General features: G+C 37.6%; 1 protein-coding gene and 1 long non-coding RNA gene across 5 annotated transcripts in view; one reads left to right on the plus strand and one right to left on the minus strand.

Moving 5' to 3' along the window:
* The window catches only part of LOC138683551 (uncharacterized), a 312573-nt gene that overhangs the window by 75950 nt on the left and 215849 nt on the right, over positions 1-20774 (plus strand). The window lies entirely within an intron of this gene.
* Positions 1-20774, minus strand: part of LOC138683280 (kinesin-like protein KIF2A) — an 87513-nt gene that overhangs the window by 19448 nt on the left and 47291 nt on the right. For 2 of the 4 annotated variants that reach the window (XM_069774877.1, XM_069774878.1), the window contains 9 exons: positions 20398-20560; positions 17105-17195; positions 16892-16955; positions 16398-16489; positions 16020-16162; positions 15125-15329; positions 11662-11772; positions 5805-5872; positions 2646-2796 (listed from right to left, as the gene is read on the minus strand). In XM_069774877.1, the coding sequence (XP_069630978.1) occupies positions 2646-2796; positions 5805-5872; positions 11662-11772; positions 15125-15329; positions 16020-16162; positions 16398-16489; positions 16892-16955; positions 17105-17195; positions 20398-20560 (1088 nt within the window). Of the gene's footprint in view, positions 1-2645; positions 2797-3931; positions 4046-5804; positions 5873-11661; positions 11773-15124; positions 15330-16019; positions 16163-16397; positions 16490-16891; positions 16956-17104; positions 17196-20397; positions 20561-20774 lie in introns of all 4 variants that reach the window. The other 2 variants (XM_069774876.1, XM_069774875.1) reach the window with 2 other exon arrangements.

Below are 20774 nucleotides of genomic sequence, written 5' to 3' on the forward strand. Positions count from 1 at the left end.
TAGTGAATGATCTCTCCTGTCCTTATCTCGACCCGCAAGCTTTTTGTTATATTTTTCTCTCCCCTGTCCAGCTGAGGATGGGGGAGTGATAGAACGGCTTTGGTGGGCGCCTGGCGTCCAGCCAGGGTCAACCCATCACAAACACCTACAGAAAACTCGTTTTCCATCGGGGCTTTTTGTTGTGCATACTGCAATAGACAGACGACAATTTTCAAAACAGAGAACAGCAATTACATTCAATACATTTCAGGAAATCAAAATTAAATTAATCCTTTGGAAAAAAAAAGTGGAATAAATGTAAAGTGAAAAAACTAAAAAGTATGTAGTGATTAATACATTAGAAGAATTCACAACATGGATTCACAAACTGGGACAAACAGGACTTCTTTAGACATAAATAGTTAACAATCAAAGGAGAAAGCGCTAGGTAGGCTGCAATTAATGTTTTAGCAAGACAGTATGCTTCCTTATACCATGCCTTTAAAATCTTTTTAAAAACACATTGTAAAGCTTAATTGAATTCCACATGAACAATGAAAAAGTATGATATGAAAGGATATCTGGCTGGAAGGACTGTCCAGTAGGAAGCTCTAGGAATCACTAGCATGTTCTTATAAAATAGAGACCTGGAAGAAGAGCCAGTTACTAAAATGAGAAATACAGCAAACACCATGAAGAGGTATTTGAGAAGGCAGAGTTTTGAGAAAAATCAGTTAGGGTAGTAAGGATTTTTCTTTTCTATTTTTCATCAGCATTTTCACAAACCAAGTTTTAATCCCTGTTGAACATTTAAGGAACCAGGACTAGAGCTGCTAATCAGCAGTGAGGGAAAAATGCCCTTTAGAAGATGCCTCTCAGTCCCAGCTCTCCACCCATGCAGCCCAGGGAGACATCCTGGGAACATGATGTGGCTCTCTCTCAAACATTGCTCTGGGGTTTCACTCCCTGAAAATCAGGATGTTGGGAAGAGGAATGATGGGTAACCAGATTTCTAAATGCAGAGAAAGGCAAACTCGCTTGAAACAGGTATTGCATGCAGGGAAAGTAATGGTCAAAAACAAGAGTGTTAAATAAAGTGGACACATTTCCCAGGCTACTTTAACTACCTAGTCAGAGATGAAGCTATACTGGAAAAAATGCACACTAAAAAACGTGAGAGCCTAGAGCAGACCCTGCCTAGACATTAAAAGCCCTAATCAGCAAGGAAGATAAAGTAGAACATCCTCCTCTCACCCTTCAAGGAACCTTTTTTTGTGTGTATGGGAATGAACATAATATCATAAAGTGAAAAGGTGAAGGGGCATGCTGTATCTACTTAATGATATTGCTATAAATACACATTACTCTGGATTTGTTCTGCCACTGTATTTATCATCATCTCTTTCCAAGTGTGGAATGATTGCTGGAGGTGACTTATCGATATGACACCCCACCTCCCCCTTAAGGGAAGGTAAACCTCCAGGGTGGAATGCAGTGGATATGCAAGCAATATCTGTTCCATAATAATTCCTTAAGCAACATAACCTGCAACCTTAGAGGTTAGCAACACCAGGGGAGCTTGGTATGCTGACTCTAAGAGAAGCAACACGGAGGGTGGAGCGGAGTGGAGACACCGCGGCCGGGCTCTGTGATATCATCGCAGGGATAGGGAACTGGAACTACTGGAACAAGAATGGAAGGTGCCTGCATTGAATCCACTGAAGCAAGGAGGTGAAATAATGGGGGTTCTGTCAATGCTATTGTCTTTTCCTTCTGATTTATATCATAAGTGCCCAGCGATGGAGTACTGACACGCTAAATCATGCTCTCTGGGTGAACTTTGCTCATTATAATCCCATTACAATACCAAAACACACTTCCATCCAAAAAACTACCCGCCTCCAAGGTGTGACCACCCCTCACTGAGCATGCGCTCTGAATTTTCTCTAGCATATACCTTTAAAAGCAAAGATTGAGAACTTTATACCAATCAAAGTAAAGGTATGTATGACTAGAGTCACTCAAGCTCCACCTAAAAATAAGAAAATATAAAAGGGCTTAAGAGAGGAGGAATGCTAGGGAAGACACCATCACAGACAAGTCGGGAGGACATTGCTGACTTCTGGGATCAGTTGATGGGCTGAACCTCTCTTCCCCCCCATAGGGATGCCTCTTGGGTAAGATTCAAACCCTCGGTCATACCGAGTGCTTCCCCGGGAAACTTAGAAGTCTCTATAGAGTTTTTCCATAATTTAGTGTGCTTGTAGTCAACTGTATTATCATTTGCATGTGCTTTGCAGACAGTGTATTTATCACCGGCAATCCAAAAGAGCCTGTACTATTGCTTTAATAAGCTGCGCTGCTGATTAATCTAGTCCTGATAGTTCGTTAATGCAACCAAACTCCCTAAGTCTGGTAATTCTAGTGCATTGAATGCAGCTAAGCTGAGAGTGCAGTACGCTATTAGGTTATCCATCATCGTGATAGTTCAACATATTGAACACGACTGGACTTATAGTGTTGAATTGGATGTCACTCAGAAATTAAAGCTAGTTGCCCCCAGCCCCTCTGACATCTGAGGATAAGCTGGAATGCAAGGGGGTTTATTTTCTGCCAAACTTCTTTACCCTTTAACGCAACACCATGTAATGCTGTAAACCACTCACGTTTTGTTCACAAAGCAGTTTGAGATCATCTCTCTGAGGAGAGCTCCCCACACCCCACCGTGTCTCTAAGTCATCGATCTGATTGGGAGCATGGTGTACAGTGGGATGGATATCTTCTGCAGTACTACGACCAATCTTCAGCCCCTTCACCCTACAATCAGAAAATATTGAATTTGTAAATTAGTAACTTCCTGTGCAAAAGAGTCACAACCAAAAATAAAGCTCTATGGGTTTATGCGCAATTTAATACATTTAATAAGGATGATGATGTCCACTTCACAAATTTAATGTACTTTCAGTGACAAAAAGATGTTAGTCCAACTCCTAAAAAGCATGGACCATTGAATTTCAACTAATTGCAGGTGGATTACAGTCCATCTTCTAGCAAGAGGCATTTTTTGATTGAAATCTTACTTCTCATTAACTGTTAAGAGGGCAAAAATCTCCAAACCCTCAATATTAACTCCTTAACAATGAATTATATTTGAAAGAAAAGTTCATTCAGCACCCTAAACATGACCATCTTTCTTTTTCTGTGCACACAATTGTGGTTTAAAAAAATTAGTCAATCAGTACCCCATTAGCTGTTATAAGGAAATCCACCAAGAATTCTGAAAAAAATAATAATTTGCAACCAAGTACCCCAGAGAATGAATAGATTCTTTAATTAAAATAATTTCAAAGGTAAAAATATCTTATTAAAATGTTAGGCTCTAGTAGCATGAAAATAGTTTAAAAGATCAATAATGATTCTGTCCAAAAAAAGACCATTTATAAGAACATTTATGAAACAGACACATCAAAGTCTGCAAGTATAGTAAGATTTAGAATAAATTCTTCAGTTTTTTAGGGGGAAAATTTTTTTTCAAGTAGCATATATTTACTACAATGGAAACTGTATTTCATTCATGTTTGGAGTGATGAAAAGTTTCAAAAATATATACATATTAAAATTGTTTTCTTTTTTAATTAGACATATTCAAATTACCCTAAACACAGACTTGCCAGATTTGGTCCACTAAATGTGCAAAGGTGACATCACCTTTTTTTTTTAAATGTATGAAGGAAACTAGCAAGCCTGGATACAGAGTGTGGATGTTTAAGGAGGGTGAACAAAATAGTGGGAAGATGATTGCAGATCATGCAGAACCATCACCTGCCAAACAAAATAAAAACAAAGTATGTGTGACTCAAGGCAAGGGGATTAATAAAAGGTTGGTCTGTAAAATTACATTGCCAAAAAGAAAACTTAAAAATAAAGAGTCCATGTATAGAATGAAGTAGACCTGGTAATTGAAGGAGAAAAGTCGTCATACTCATAGGAAGGAGAGAGATCAGAGCGACTGCCGCTACCCTGTGAGAAGGGAATGTCTGAAGGACTAATTCCAAATTCCTTTACTCTGCAGCAGCAAAATACAGCAGCAAATTAAAAGAAAATGTTCTCATAAACACAGTTAAAATGACAACTCTTCGTTTAGCATTCTTCTTTAATAGTTTAACAATAAATTTATTTTTATATTAAAACACAAGTAAGAGTGTTGACATATTTAAACCTTCTGCAAATAGAGTTACAGATCACTAACAAAACTGAACAAAACCAGTGCTGCTAATTTGCAGGAGACTATAATAGCAATGTTTTCAGAAGAGTAATTCCAGATTTCAGTTCGTGCAGTTAATAAAATTTGCTCTACATTCAATATTCCATTAAACTGCTCCTTTTAACATATCAAACCACTACAATACTTAAAATTCTATATTGCCCCGTTTTACACTGCACAGAAACTGGTGTTCAGCACCTAAAAACTAATTGTACTATGAAAATGATATATTGCTAGAAAAAAGTAAAATACTACACAAGACACATGAAGCAACTTTACAGTGATAGGCTTTTACTCCATAACAACACACAAATTTAACACCAAGGGGAAGAAATGGTTTCAGCACAATGATTTAGTATACTACAAATAGGTATTTAATTTGTTTTGCAGTGTCTTTTTCTGGAGTTACTTCAGCAATGCATATTCTATAAGGGATAGAAAGATCCAACGAGTCTTGATGAATGTGCAACATCCTTCCAGCCAAAACCAGCACAGTTATGTTACTGTAAGCAGGGGAGTAGATGCCCCCTTCTCACCAGGAAGAAAATCACATAGACTGGTCCAAGCCAGGCAGATTTGCTACTAACTCCCTTGATCCAAACACAAAGACATTTGGATACCGAGAGGAGCGGGCGGTAAGCTTCCCTAGCAGCCCTTTGTGCCCAATTAGCAACTGGCCAGGGGGTGCCCAGCCAAGCAGGCAAAACCAGGCTTTCCGATGGCCCAGAAGCTTGTTTGCCTTCTTTGTTCTTTGCAGCAAAGCGGGGGGTGGGTCTCTGGGTCGCAGGTCTGGCTGCAGGCACATGCAGGACCCCATCTCCACAGACATTAAACTAAGAACTGCATCTGGGGAAGGCTCCTTTTACACTCACTGAAGAGAGGAACAATTTCAGAGAGCAGTACAGGTCTCAGAGGTGCTGCATCAGCCTCTGGAGGCACTAATTTCTCTACACTGATTATAACGTCACTGTTGGATTAACTAACTCTTTACTTAGGGGTCTCAGATATTTGCCTGAAGTTGGGAAATATAAAATTTGGGCCACAGCAACTGCAGAATTTTCATAAGAATAAACTAGTAGAGATAGATCTATATATGATATAATATGATATATCATATATATAAAAGAAACAGGTTGGCAACTGAATGCAATTCCACCAAGGGGATGAAAAATCACATTGCAGAAAGGTATTTCAGCTAACACCCCAGGAAATTATAATGAAAACTGACTACCCCTAATGCAAGAGGTGATGCCTCCAGAGCAGGGGCAAAACTAATAGGGGCATCTCCCAGATTCCTTGCAATCCTCACCATATCCATCTCTGGATAATAGCTTAAATGCAGTTTCTATTGATTCTCTTGTAATGGTTGTAAAAAGTGACAAATTAAAATTAAAAGTGAGCCTGAATCAGTAATCAGTATTTTGGTTTTAATCTTATTAAGAAATGCAAGTACGCTAAAATTATTCAAGTAGTTAAAATAATTATACATCATGGAACAACAGTATTCCATACATCAGTGATCAACAGCCAGTATAGCTATAAGCAATAACATTTTCCATACCTATTTGCATATCTCAATGTATTTAGAGTGTTTTCACATGATGCCATCCCTGGAGAAACTGTAGCAATCTGGAGAAAACAAGCCATGCATTAATAAATCGCTTTGTACAGATGAAAGGGTAGATGAATTGAAATTAATTTTATTTTTTTTTATCTCCACTTTCATTTGAGATGTTCTACAAAAACTGTCTACTATGTACAGCTGTCCTAATACAATGACATCTCAATAAGAGATGTCAAGCTAAAGCTTCAAAGTAATTTTTTCAACCATACCTGAAACATTAAGAATTCATAGACATTTCAGTCAATCTCCCCCATCTCACAGTCTTCATAACATAATATGTAAATGCAAAACTCTAATTGAAAAAATACGACTCCTCAAAAAGGGAAATATGCAACTCAGTAGAAAGTAAGTCTAATGTATCCTACAAACAATTACCAGATTATTTTTATATCTTTGTAGGCTGTTCTCCATTCAATCAGACTGTATACTTGAGAGACCTATTTTGGCCACAGTCCAAAACTGTACTTAATAATATTAAAGATAAACATGTGCTTAACTATTTTCCTAAGTAAAGTTTTATATTTTTTTCTGAACGGGACATTATCTGTAAATAATACTTGATAGCTAACTTATTATCAAAAATATCTAGAATCTATAAGTCTTTCCTTTTCCAGTTAACTAAAATACCCTGAAGATCTCACCTTCTTTTCAGCACTCAGCAAAAATAATAACTGTGATCAGGCAACAGTGGCATCATTATTTGTCCTAGCTTCTCTCAGTAGTCCAATTTTTTCATTTGTGCTCCACGCTGGAGCAGGGGAAGAGTGAGGAGTCCTCTCCCTGAGGAGGAAGAAGCGGCAGAGACCTGTGATGAACCGACCGCAACCCCCATTCCCCATCCCCCTGCCCCACTTGAGGGGAGGAGGTAGAGAAAATCGGGAGTGAAGTTGAGCCCGGGAAGAAGGGAGGGGTGGAGGGAAGGTGTTTTAAGATTTGGTTTTATTTTCTCATTGCCCTACTTTGATTTGATTGGTAATAAACTAAATTAATTTTCCCCAAGTTGAGTCTGTTTTGCCCGTGACAGTAATTGCTGAGTGATCTCTCTGTCCTTATCTTGACCCATGAGCCTTTCATTATATTTTCTCTTCCTTGTCCAGCTGAGGAGGGGAGTGATAGAGCAGCTTTTGGTGGGCACCTGGCGTCCAGCCAGGGTCAACCTACCACAACAGTATATAACAGTATTGTACCTAAAAAGATCTTCTGTGCTTTAATTTACTTCACATAGACACTCTTCTAGAGAACATAGCAGTGATCTCTACAGTCAACTGCAGAAACATGAAATGAAACTATGCATTATTAAACTATTTTTGCATTTGTCCTGGTTTCAGCTGGGATAGAGCTAACTGTCTTCCTAGTAGCTGGTACAGTTCTATGTTTTGAGTTCAGTATGCGAAGAATGTTGATAACACTGATGTTTTCAGTTGTTGCTCAGTAGTGTTTAGACTAAAGTCAAGGACTTTTCAGCTTCTCATGCCCAGCCAGCGAGAAAGCTGGAGGGGCACAAGAAGTTGGCACAGGACACAGCCAGGGCAGCTGACCCAAAGCAGCCAACGGGGTATTCCATACCATGTGATGTCACGTCTAGTATATAAACTGGGAGGAGTGGGGGCAGGGGTTATCACCGCTCAGGGACTAACTGGGTGTCGATCAGCAGGTGGTGAGTAATTGCACTGCGCATCATTTGTATATTCCAATCCTTTTATTACTGCTGTTGTCATTTTATTAGTGTTATCATTATCATTATTAGTTTCTTCTTTTCTGTCCTATTAAACCGTTCTTATCTCAACCCACGAGTTTTACTTCTTTTCCCAATTTTCTCCCCCATCCCACTGGGTGGGGGGAGTGAGTGAGCAGCTGCATGATGCTTAGTTGCTGGCTGGGGTTAAACCATGACAGCATTAATTTTTAGAAGTTCGAAGCACCACAGTTAATTATATGGCTCTGCTGTAAACAAGCAGTCAGTGTACATGCAGGATAAGTACTCTTTTAGCTTAATAAAATAGTGTTCAACTTTAGCTATTATAAACCATAATGACTTGCCCTTTTCTTTCCCTGTATATTTCATCAGTAAAATTTTGCCACTGTATGATATAAAACCTAAACATGAACATGCTTACAAACCAGGCACACCCTGCCAAAGAGTCAAATGTAAATACCACAGTGGAAGGCTGAATACATTTTCTTGATAAGAGTCAAAGGAAGACCCAGAAGAGGGGTAAAGCTGCAGATCATTATCCACTTTTCTCACCACTTGGCCACTGGAGCGAGTACAAATCACCTCTCCTCTTTCCAGGGAACTGGGGAGGACTGGAGGTAATTCCAGGCTAAGGTATCTCCTACACCTCCCTCAGTTCAATATATGCTGTTCAGAAACCTGTCAGTTCTCTAGACAGGCAGCTTTTTTCTGCATCCATCTAGTTATTGCAGGAACAAGCGCTGCAAATGTGAGAGCTCAATTCAAACAATTGTAAAGATGCACTGTAGGTTTCTTTTCTTTCCCTCCTTCCTTTCAACTGTAATTCAGAGTAAGTCATAACCACCCAAGCGCTCTTCTTCCCACATCAGTATTTTAATAAAAAACATTGCTGATTAAATTCTTGATAAAAATTACATGTAAACAAGTACTAAAACCAGAATGTCACAAATCATCCTAGTACTGAGAAACTACATGAAAAAATAACAGCAAGAATGAGTTTGAAAGCAGTATCTCATGATGAAACAGTTTTCTTATTCTTAATTATAAAGTTACTGTAGTTATGTGAATGAGAAAATAAAAAATAATTCAAGCATATTTCCACTCACTTTCAGAGAGGATTTTTTCCTTAATTTAGAGCTATATTGAATATAAAAGGAAGGAATGCAATCTTTATCAGAAATTAAACACCTATAGATCATGGATTATTCTCAATGGCATTCTCATGCATATAAAAAGGAAAAAATCTTACAACAACTCTATGATGAGTAATAATTAAATAAAAACACTTCACCAAAACAAAGACAGCTTGTTAGCACTTTAAGGAGTGATAAGGGTGATGGTGAGAACTTCATGAAACATTCACAAATGTTAATCCTTCTATGTGCAGAGAGCAATTCCCAACAGGCTAACTTTCTAAACCTTCTTCAGCAGTGTGGATACATTGGCTAGATGCACAGTTTAGCTTTCTGATCCTGAATAGAATTTATGAAGTTATGTCTCAGTGGAAAGAAAATAATCCTGTGTTTTCATTAGAAAACTGAAGAATAAAAGATTAATCAAAAATATATTTTACAACCTGTGGTGGGTTGACCCTGGCTGGATGCCAGGTGCCCACCAAGCTGCTCTATCACCCCCCCCTCAGCTGGACAGGGGAGAGAAAAATATAACAAAATGCTCGTGGGTCGAGATAAGGACAGGGAGAGATCACTCACCAACTACCATCATAGGCAAAACAGTCTCGACTTGGGGAAAATTAACTTAATTTATTACCAATCCAATAAGAGTAGGGTAATGAGAAAAAGCCAAATCTCAAAACACCTTCCCTCCACCCCTCCCTTCTTCCCGGGCACAACTTCATTCCCGAATTCTCTACCTACCCCCCCAGCAGCACAGGGGGACAGGGAATGGGGTTTACGGTCAGTTCATCACATGTTGTTTCTGCCGCTCCTTCCTCCTCAGGGGCAGGACTCCTCACACTCTTTCCCTGCTCCAGCGTGGGGTCCCTCCCATGGGACACAGTCCTCCATGAACTTCCCCAATGTGGGTCCTTCCCACGGGCTGCAGTTCTTCACGAACTGCTCCAGCATGGGCCCCTGCCACGGTGTGCAGTCCTTCAGGAGCACACTGCTCCAGCGTGGGTCCCCCACGGGGTCACAAGTCCTGCCAGAAAACCTGCTCCAACGTGGGCTCCTCTCTCCACAGATCCGCAGGTCCTGCCAGAAGCCTGCTCCAGCGCAGGCTTCCCATGGGGTCACAGCCTCCTTCGGGCATCCAACTGCTCTGGTGTGGGGTCCTCCACGGGCTGCAGGTGGATATCTGCTCCACCACGGACCTCCCTGGACTGCAGGGGGACAGCCTGCCTCACCATGGTCTTCACCACGGGCTGCAGGGGAATCTCTGCTCCGGCGCCTGGAGCATCTCCTCCCCCTCCTTCTTCACTGACCTTGGTGTCTGCAGAGTTGTTTCTCTTGCATGTTCTCACTCCTCTCTCCAGCGGCTGTTTCTCTCCGTCCCAACTTTTTTTCCTTCTTAAAAATGTTATCACAGAGGCGCTACCACTATCGCTGATTGGCTCAGCCTTGGCCAGCAGCAGGTCCATCTTGGAGCTGGCTAGCATTGGCTCTGTCAGACATAGGGGAAGCTTCCAGCAGCTTCTCACAGAAGCCACCCCTGTAGCCGCCCCAGCACCAAAACCTTGCCATGCAAACCCAATACACCACCATTTTCAAATTAGAACCATACCTAACATCTGAAGAGAAGACTAGGCTGCCCTAACACCATGGTTTTCATGTTGTGGTCTGCAGACTTCTGTGGCCTCTATACTAATTCCAAGGAGCCTGTGAAACGTAACCAATGCAAATGTATTGGCACTGGCTGGGACAGAGTTTATTTTCCCCATAGCAGCCCTCATAGTGCTGTGCTCTGTATTGGTAGCTAGAAAGATGTTGATAACACACCAGTGTTTTGGCTACTGCTGAGCAGTGCTGGCACAGCATCAGGGCTGTCTCTCCATTTCCCCCCCTCACCCCCAAAGGCCATTAGGCTGGGGGTGGGCAAGATCTTGGAAGGGGACATAGCCAGGACAGCTGACCCAAACTCACCAAAGGGATATTCCATACCATATGATGTCTGCTCAGCAATAAAAGCTTGAGAGAAAGGGGGGGGGCATTTGTTATTATGACATTTGTCTTCCGGAGCAACCGCTATGTGTACTGAAGCCCTACTTCCCAGGAAGTGGCTGGACGTTGCCTGCTGATGGGAAGTAGAGAATAAATCTTGTTTTTCCTTTGCTTCCGTGCACACCTTTGCTTTTGCTTTATTAAACTGCCTTTATCTTGACCCATGAAATCTTTCCCATCTTATTCCCCCCCCATCCTGCTGAGGAGGGGGCGTGATAGAGCAGCTTGGTGGGCACCTGGTGGCCAGCCAAGGTCAACCCACTACAGCAAACAAGCCTAACAGTTGGTGTCCACTGCAGAGAGTTTGCATTTCCATAAGGAGAAATGTTAAGGATGCACAAATAAAACAACTGGACATTTGTGCTTTTATCTGTCCTTTCCATCATCTGACAGAAGAATTCTGTTTTTCAGATTGATGCAAATGCACATTTATACAGTACATAACTATTCATCCCATCTATCCCAACTATTTTTCCCCTCAACAGCCTAGAACATATTCTGATGCCTTTGATATCAATTCTAAATTTGCCTTTGTCATTTAAAGATCATAACTCACCACTATACTTCCAGTCTACACCACCTTTTCCAAAATTCTGATTCAATAAAAAATACTCTCATATAGTTAAGACATTATTAAAAACAGTCAAAGAAAAAAACCCTCAAGCTAGAAGTGCTTCTAGTTATGTGTCTAGATAGAAAACTAGAACAAGCAATAAGAAAGGCCAATAAAAAGTGAGAAGGAAGCAAGTTATCTGAAATGTCTCTGCTGAAAGACTCACTCCAAATATAGCGTCAGTTAATGTATAAACTTAAGTCTAACACATTGCCAGTAGCAAGTGACCAGTTCTAAACATAAGATCCTAAATTTCCAGCTTCTTTTTGTAATTGTTAAAACATACATTTAACTAAACAAACTTACCATACAGGTACGGGAGTTTTCTCTTATGAATGAATCTCTTAGCACCTGAGTAAGTTTACTTGCTCTGAATGGTGTATGAGGTTTATTTTGGCCTAAGGCTCTAATGCACTCCTGAAAGAACAAATAGGTTTATATTTATTCAATCCATGTTAAAGAAAAATACATAATACAAATGCAATTCAAAAACAGAAAATATATGCCTTAATTATGTTGCTGTCCTCTAAGATATCATTAAAATTTACTATTAAAGCTTGAATTCAAGAAGTGTTAGGCTTTTACCTCTCATTAAGTTCAGTAGAGAGGTAGGAACTAAAAAAGGACTTAGGAGCCTAAAAACTTTCTGAATCTCATCCAAAATGTTTACATATATTATATCCAACAACAACAACAACAACAAAATTCAGTGTTGATGTTAAATCTCCAGATTAACAACTATTTCTGATTATGAGCTGCAAAAGCTTGAATGATCTACAGCCTCTGCCAGCAGAAGAAGCGTGGACGGTGACTCACGTTAACTCTATCAGTTAAAAGCAGTAGCTTTGATTCTGGCTCTACCACTGACTTTCTGTACAGCTCAGAAGAAAACACTGGTGCCCAAACTTTCTGAAAGCTTCCACAGGTCACAAACCTAGTAAGTATAGCTCTGTATTGATGCACTCAATATTGGAAGACACTTGAAAATGTAAGAAGTCATTCATTCCCTGTTTTAAAATATTTATGTGAAAAAACAGGGATAACATCTCCCCTTTCACTCACAAGAAGGGTACAGGGCTAAACTAAAATTTGCAATTGGTTGGAGAGTTCCAGAAGGAAATACTGTACAGAAGTAAATATTAAGAAATTACTATAGAAGTTACAGCAGCATCTAAGTACAACAGTGCAAACCAAGATTGTGCTAATCTAAACATCACTTCTGGCCACTCAGAGTTCTATCAGCTAATAAATTACTTCTTACAGAAAGAAAGTTTAAATTTCAATTTCTGTTTTGTTGTTGTCGTCATATTTTGATCATTAATTCCAGTTTCTGGCTTTGCCTTAATACTTTGTGTACAGGCATCTCTTCAGATTCAGGGCTTTCCTGGTACAGTTTTAACATGCTTACATGCAGAACTTCCTCAGACAACCGTACATCAAAATCTTTTCATATTATAGCTTTGCTTTTAGCAGGACAGATGGAATGGCTTTTGTGTTACATTAATAGTTCAACAGTAGTTCAGCTAATCCTCCAGCTGCAGCCATATCCTTGTGGCCTTTTGAAATTTCCTAGAAACAGCTTTTTCCAAAAGCCAGGCTAGAAACTGATAATCCAAGAAAGCATTGCAACTGTGAAACAGCATAAAACGGAACTAAACGGGCTCAGAATAGAACTGCCATGATATAGAACAGAACAAACACAAGGGCAAGTTGGCTTTAACTAAAGTGATTATTTAAAAACTCACCAGCTGAATTTTGTAGAATGGACACAGCTCAGATAAACAGAAAGACTGAAGCTTGTTGAATGTGAATTTCACATGCAAATGCTAAAAAGGGCTCAATACTTATATAGGTGAGCAAGGCAGTGTATTCCTTGAATTTTTTTAATTTGTTTGTACGTTACTACTATACTTACATAAGGGAGAAAAGCAGATTAGACAGGAAGAGGAGCAACAGATTTTCAACAAGTGACACTACAAACTAAAAACAGTAACAAATGTGTATGTTGGATTACTGATATGGCAACCAACAAATTTAATTAAGAAATTTTAATTTACTATAATGATTTTTAGTTTGCTCACTCTTGAAAAATTAGAATTGGATTGTGTTCTTAATAGTAAAAGGATTATAGGAGGACACTGCCAGCTTCTAAATTAATGGAGTTTTTAACTACTTTTGCTTTTCATCACAGCTCAGAAAACCAGGTAACAAAATGACAACACTACTTCCATGTAGAGACAGTACAGAAATAATTTCCTATACCAAAAATCTGAACAGGTTAAGACAGGACTGATATCCACATGCAAATAGCAAATCTTGGATTAGCATCAAAAACCACTCCTCAGAACATACTAGTTTAATTCAAACTTGACAATAACTTCAAGGGTCTTGAATACAAATGGAAAAAAAGCTGTGTAATGTTTTTGGGGATAGATGAAAAATGGAAAACTAATGTATCACTGAGAAACATTTATATCTTCTTGTACTGCTGTTTAGACCTCTGCAAGACCTCCACTTATTTTTATTTCCCCTTCCCCATATAATTTAGATCACAACCACCAGTACAGCAGCAGCAGAGCTTTTCACTATAATTAAAAAGACAAGTTGTATGAAAATGAACTAAGTATGTTGTATGGGTATTGCACTGAAGGCACTAGTCAGCAGAAAATCAGCAAGTAAACTAAAACAAAAACAAAACAGCTTTATTCAATTACATTTGGAAATAAGTGATAACATCAACACAATGCTGTCTGCATTATTTATTTTGATACTAAATCAAAACAGGCCAGTTTTGGAACTGCTCCTTCCAATTTTTCAACATGACATACAATTTTGTAATGACACGTTACAGTTTTGTGGTGTTTTGTGAGATCTGCTTAGAGTCTGATACAAGTCTTCTCCCAAGTTTATACTGGGATAAAAAAGTAAGCACAGTGATTTTGGGGTTTAGATTCTTTATATAAAACCACAGTGCTGGTGCAGAGAGGAGTAAACCTAAGCAAAGCTAACCAACAACAGAGATAAGTTCTGGGCCATTCAAAACTACTGTTTCCCCAACTGAGACCAAAAAAATTACTTTCCCTATTTAGACTGAACCTCTTTCGAGCATTATAAAACAAACAAAAAAAGCATTTGAATATTTAAATAATATTTCTTAGTTCTTTTGATGTGTTCTGGATTAATGTATGAAAATCTGCAAAGTGATTATATCAGATAATTTTCTATAAAGAGTAGTTAAAAATGGATTCCAACTTTCAAGGGTTATTTTAATTGATTTGTTAATTCTTTCTGGATATAGTGCTGTTGTGTTGTTTTCTTCTTTAGTTAATTAATTAACAGTGGTAAATAAATCTGTCATAAAGGTAACTTTATTTTTTATCTTTTCTTAAAAAAAAACATACTGAGATCAGTAAGAATATTTCCAGTTAGTATTTCAGACCTTGAGTACCAAAGTAAGTAATCTCTCCTCCCATTTTAGGTGTATATCAGAAAAGTGTTCAAATTCAACTACTGGTTTTTTGGTTGTTTTTTTTTTTTTTAAACTACATGAAAGTTGATAGCACAATGTTTCTGGAGTGTTTCTACTTGGTAATTACCAAGTGTTTCTTCAGGCATTTAAAGGAAAAATCAATACGTTATTTATTTCACCTGTCACATCAGTAGACAATGTAGACAAGCAAAGCCTGCAAAAACACTCGTTTTAATAGTCATTGCTATTATATGTAGAAGGCCTCCACCTGCTCAAAGGCAATGGAAACATTTCAGTTACCTTGAGCGCTAAAAGGCTCTTGTTAATTTCCGCACCTTCCAGTCGTGTCTGCCTATCAGCACTGAAAGTATCTGCTCCTCTTTCATTGCCAGCCAAATCAATCAGAGAAAATTTACCATGCAATTTCCCTTTCCTTCTGAGAATAATCTGAAACACTGCATGGCTTCGAGATGAGTGTGCATTTGCAGATGTCTGGCCAGATGTCCTTTAACAAAAGGAAAGAAAGGAAGGACATATGAACAGGCGAAAGACCATACATGTTAAACACACTACCCTCAGAACATTAGTTTTTTCAGGGCAGAGTCCTATATTTACCCTAATAATTTGATGTACATAGTATAATTATACCTATTTTTCCAATTCTTCAAACAGAAATGGAAGATTAGTAACATTTTACTTCCCTCTTAAAAGCAAGAATAATCAGATCTCCAAAGATTTCAGACTATCAGAGAGCTTACATGTAAAATGCTACATGTGGCATTTTTATCTGATCAGGCAGCAGTCTATGCACAAGGCTAATTTTAAAAACAATAAAGCTGGACCTTAACAAAAAATAAAAATTTTATACTTAACTTCTGTCATTACATATCAAGGTCTTTTAGAACTGAAGAATCTGGCAGTATTCCAGATTATAAATTATGTGAATTTAAGTCAGTAAACTGGTTATATAATGCATGCAATTCACATCCTGTAGAAAAATCAGTTTGTATTTCTCTCTAGGAGAGAAACTCTAATCTATCTTTATTCAAAAGATAGTCAGATTCCTTACTTGCAGCCAACATTATAAAAAATACCACTGCATATTAAAAAGCCATCGCTATGAAGAGACACAAAAAAAATCTTGTTTTGATTCTTTAATTTACAATGAAAAATTGGTGGAAGCTATGGGAGATACCTGCAGCTGTTGCCTATTTCAGTAAGCTTAAGAACATCTTCAACACATTTGACTTCCCGTTCCTGTAATCCCACCACCTGGACTTGCTGTTTACCATCTTCTAACACTCTTAATTTTGTCTTCTTGTTCAACAAGTCAAAAACCTTAGGCGGGGGGAAACAGAACAGTTGAAGAGGAGCTTTAAAAGACATTTTTGCTTCAAATCTCGTATCAAAATATGCAAAGCATTCCATGCATAAACATGATTGGAAAGGAAGTGCAAAGAATTATTTGAAATAAAGCTTTCAGTACAAAAAGGAAAAAAAAAATTTATGTGACAAGCTCACAATCTTGTTTGTGAAAGAGAAATTCTATCTTCCTCAGAAAAAGATCACTTACCTTACCACTGTAGATCTCAAAAAATGTTGCATATACTTGAAGTTCTAACTTATTATAATTTGGCTTCTTTAGCATTAAAAAGACATCTCGAGCTGTGAATACATTTCCAAAACAAAAAGAAATCTAGTTATGTATTTTCATTTAGTGAAGACTCATTAATGCATAACAGTCTATTTTACAGTATCTGTCATATTTTGCAAGTGTAACAGATGGAATCAGTCAATCAAGTAAAAAAACACTGAAGTTTAAACTGCCACATTACATTGGAAGATGTGAAGACCCCAAAATTGTAAACCCAATTAATCATCAGTTATATTTCTTGTGTTTTTGAAGTTATATATATACTTTACTGTGTAAAGACTACACACCTAGGAACTATTTTTTATGTTACCAAAGCTCCACTGTAATGCAAAATATATAGACCCTTATGTTTGTACATAAATGTATTGATCTCAACTAATTTGCAAAAAGCCAACAGAACAATAAAGTCTCACCTGCAAGTGTATATATTCCTTTAGAACAATCTTGGTTCCTTCCTAAAAAGTCACCACCCATAGTCTAAATTAAAAAAACAAAACAAAAAAGACCAAAAATACACTATAAAGATCACAGAACTGTAACTTACATGTTTGTTACTTATTAGAATTTATTGAAATGTATCATACATAAAAAGAAGTGTACTGCTGACACGTAGAAGAAATACTTACATGGGTTTTTCCACTACCTGTTTGTCCATATGCAAAACAAGTGGCCATTCCCCTTTCAAATATGGTCTCCACTAACGGTTGAGCCGTAAACCTTAAATGCAAAAAAACAAAAATACTTAAGAAACTTAATTACTTTAAGATGCCACACTACCACAAGGACACTATAAATTTTAAGGCCAGAAGTGACAAAACTGGTTCTGTACTTTGAGAAGCCAAAGGACATCTCCACATTAATTCCTGAACTAAAGAGGCTATCAGCTCTAAGGCATTAAAATATCCTAAACAATTAAACAAATGCTACAAGGTGTCTCCCATTAATTTTACAACAATATTATCCTCCTTTGAACCCTGAGAAAAAAACCCTCCTTGTTTTAATGATGCAACATGGCACAGCTTACTACATGGAGTTTGGAGCTCCCTAAAGAAGACAGCATTAGAAGATACGGAAGTAGGACAGTGCAGCAGATAAATACTTAGATTTTGCCAATACAAAAAATTCCACTTTAGTTTTGCTTTGGTTTTTTTTTCCCTAAATCAGCTTCCAAGATTAAGTTTAGAAGACAGGTGGCCAAAACAACATTGCACATCTTAATATTTTGAGAACACAGTTACACTGAGAAAAGGATCAAGAAAACGTATACCCAAGCTCATCAGAATGGAAAAATCCAGTTATCCCTTAAGTATTATTTGATGTGTCAAAAATATTCTCCAAAGTATCATTTTTCTATTTTAGAGAATTAATTTTTACTTTAAAATATGTAGAGTTATTGCTCCTACTTCAGCTGCTTATCACCATTACTTCATTAAAAGCTCAAAAAGCAAAGGGTAACCTTATGGAGGGTTACCTCCACTAGGTGATGGACGTAAGAGTGTCTCTGCAACAGTCTCTCTTTCTAAACTTTTTCCAGGTGTTTACACATAAAGTATTTTTAGTGACAGAAACAAGAATGTTTGTTTACAGAAACACTGAGGTGTTACAACCTCCTTTCATTCCACTTTGGAACAAACACAAGATCACTTACAAAAATAATATGGGCAAGACCAAGCCATTCAGCAACCAAGGGTTATGCAAAAACCTAAGTTTAAATGAATCATCAATTTTCATCAAAAATGTACCAGATGATTCCTCATCAGCCTTAGTCTTTCTTTTTTGCTTCTTCCAAACATACACTTCTTTTGTCCTCAAGAGGATATTCCTATATTTCAGTGTTTGTTTTTTATATTTAAAATATAAATTTCAAGAAACCTATCCACCTAAGCAGCACATTCCATTATATCTGTTTAATTGAGTTTGAAATTATTTCTTTTGCTGATTTATAAAAAAGGGACTTAATTATACATATTTTAAAATAAGGCAAAATACAAACATATCTAGAAAAGTTTTTGTAAAGCATTATACAATTCCAAACGGTACCACACCAAAACAGTCCAACTTTCCTTCTAGTAGAACCTTTATTTGCAATCTTGATCCTTCAGAAATATAAACTCTGATTCTCCTTTGAAATTCAAAAGGTATACCCATTCACACTAGTGCATTTTTTTAATACTAAAGAAAACTTGCAACTTAGTGTTGCAGCTTATGGATTCAAAAATACTTAAAATACAGCTTAAGAAAAATAATAATAAAAATAATAAGAATAGTACATTTCTCAAGAATGTTTTTCAGTACAGAAATAAAGTAATTTTAGCATACTGAAGAAAACTGGAGTAACTTGTCATACTTGGTTTTTTTCCCACTGTGACCCTGATAGTTCTGGTGAGAGAGCAGATGACGATACCTATCTTCCTCTTAAGTGTGTTATTACAAAAGGCCTTGAAGCAGATTATCCTTCACATAATAATCATTATTGTGCCATATGAGGGAGAAGGAAAAAGCCTGTACTGTTACACAGACTAGAGATTTACTGTTTCAGTATGAATACAAGCATCTTTCAATATTTTCCCACATTACTATTAATTATGTAACTAATAAAAATTGTCCAGAAGAAACTCAGTACAAAAACATAACAACATTGTATGTCAAAACTAGCCCTCACATTTAAACACTATGCTCACAAAAACAAATAACAGGAAGGAGGGAGATTACAAGAACTGGTTGTTAAGCAGGAGGAAAACTATTGCAAGAGGCACATCTCACCAGCTAGATCACTCTCCCACAGCTCTTCAGTATCAAGAAAGAAAAGATGCTACCAGTAGACAATCATTAGAGACAGAAATTTCCAAGGGCACAGCTTTGCTGTTTAGAAGTCTTTCATTAGACTAAACTAACAGACTAAAAAGATTTTACTTTTGCTACCCTTCTCTCACTTATATCAAGCATAAGACACAAGTTTTCATTTTCAAGGCCTTTTAATAATTCTTTTACTATGAATTTTCTCTTCTCCACTGACAGGATGTTAGCGTCTAACATCAATCAGGACATGATGCCAACTTTCACTTCCTAGCTGTTGGATTAAAAACAAGAATTAAGATATTTCTCTGTCACTACTCTTTAAAGCTATGGGAAGCACTTTCTAAGCATAAGGAAAATTATCTTCATCAAATTCCTTTCTAATATCAATATTCCTTGCAAAAATCTTCACAATATTTAGACTGCGTACCAAGATTATGACCTGTCATGGTGTCTAACCTTGCCTGCTATTGTATCTAATCCATTTTGTGACTTGTACAAGGTAAACAGCTACTTCTAAACAAGTTTTTAAAAGTGCTGTGTGCATTATTCTGTTCCAACTGTGGAAGTGAAACAGAAGAATAAAGGAGAAAATGGAGATCCAAATAACTTGGGGCTGAGGGCGTGTGTGTGTCTTTGTTGTTGTTTTTTAAATCAGAAAGATTCAGCATTTTGAGCAAGATAAATTAGCTCTATGTACCTCCATGTTACATCAGCTAGATAGATATTGCTTCAAATGGTCAAACTAGCTCAGGTATCTCAGCAATAGAGCAAATATACTCCCCGCCTCCCCCTCCCCCCCTCTCTCCTTTTCCCACCCTCCCCTGATTTGTTTGCCTCCTGAGGAGGCAATACACGCTACAGCCTGGAAAGGCTAGGGCTTGGAGGAGGACTGAGAGCAGGACTGAGGTCAACAGAAGTGGAGATGATATTGCAGATGAAAAATTCAGGATAAACAGAGCTAAAACAAAAGTAAACAGGCAAAAGAATGGAAGTAGCAATATACATATCTGATAACACAGAGAATAAAGGTAAAGTCCATGACCAAGGTAAGCCCACAGTTATTGACATGGGAGATACATGAGAAAAAAGATTCACAAAAAAAAAAAGCATATACACATACCTGTAAACCATTTCATTAGAAGCCGTGTCATCAAAGGCATAATCAAAACGAAAAGTTTGGTTTTCTAGGTACCTTGTTAAATCCACCTTTTGTTTTGGTTCATGCACCATCACAACATCTTTACTAGGAATTGTTATTACATCAAGGTCTTTCATTAAAGTTTCTATAAAATAAATTAAATATATAAAAAATAAATAAATATATATTTAGCAACACATGTCTATTTTTTACATTTTTTTCATTGTTTACACTCTTATAACATCTCAGATAACACAGCTCCTCCAAGTAGCAACACTGCAATGGACTTGGGTTTCTGAAACCTAGATAGTAATCTGCTAAGTAAGAGATTTCATTTTGGAAGTCTAGTCATCCTATCC

This window comes from Haliaeetus albicilla, chromosome W (assembly GCF_947461875.1).
Source record: "Haliaeetus albicilla chromosome W, bHalAlb1.1, whole genome shotgun sequence".
Lineage (NCBI taxonomy): Eukaryota > Metazoa > Chordata > Aves > Accipitriformes > Accipitridae > Haliaeetus > Haliaeetus albicilla.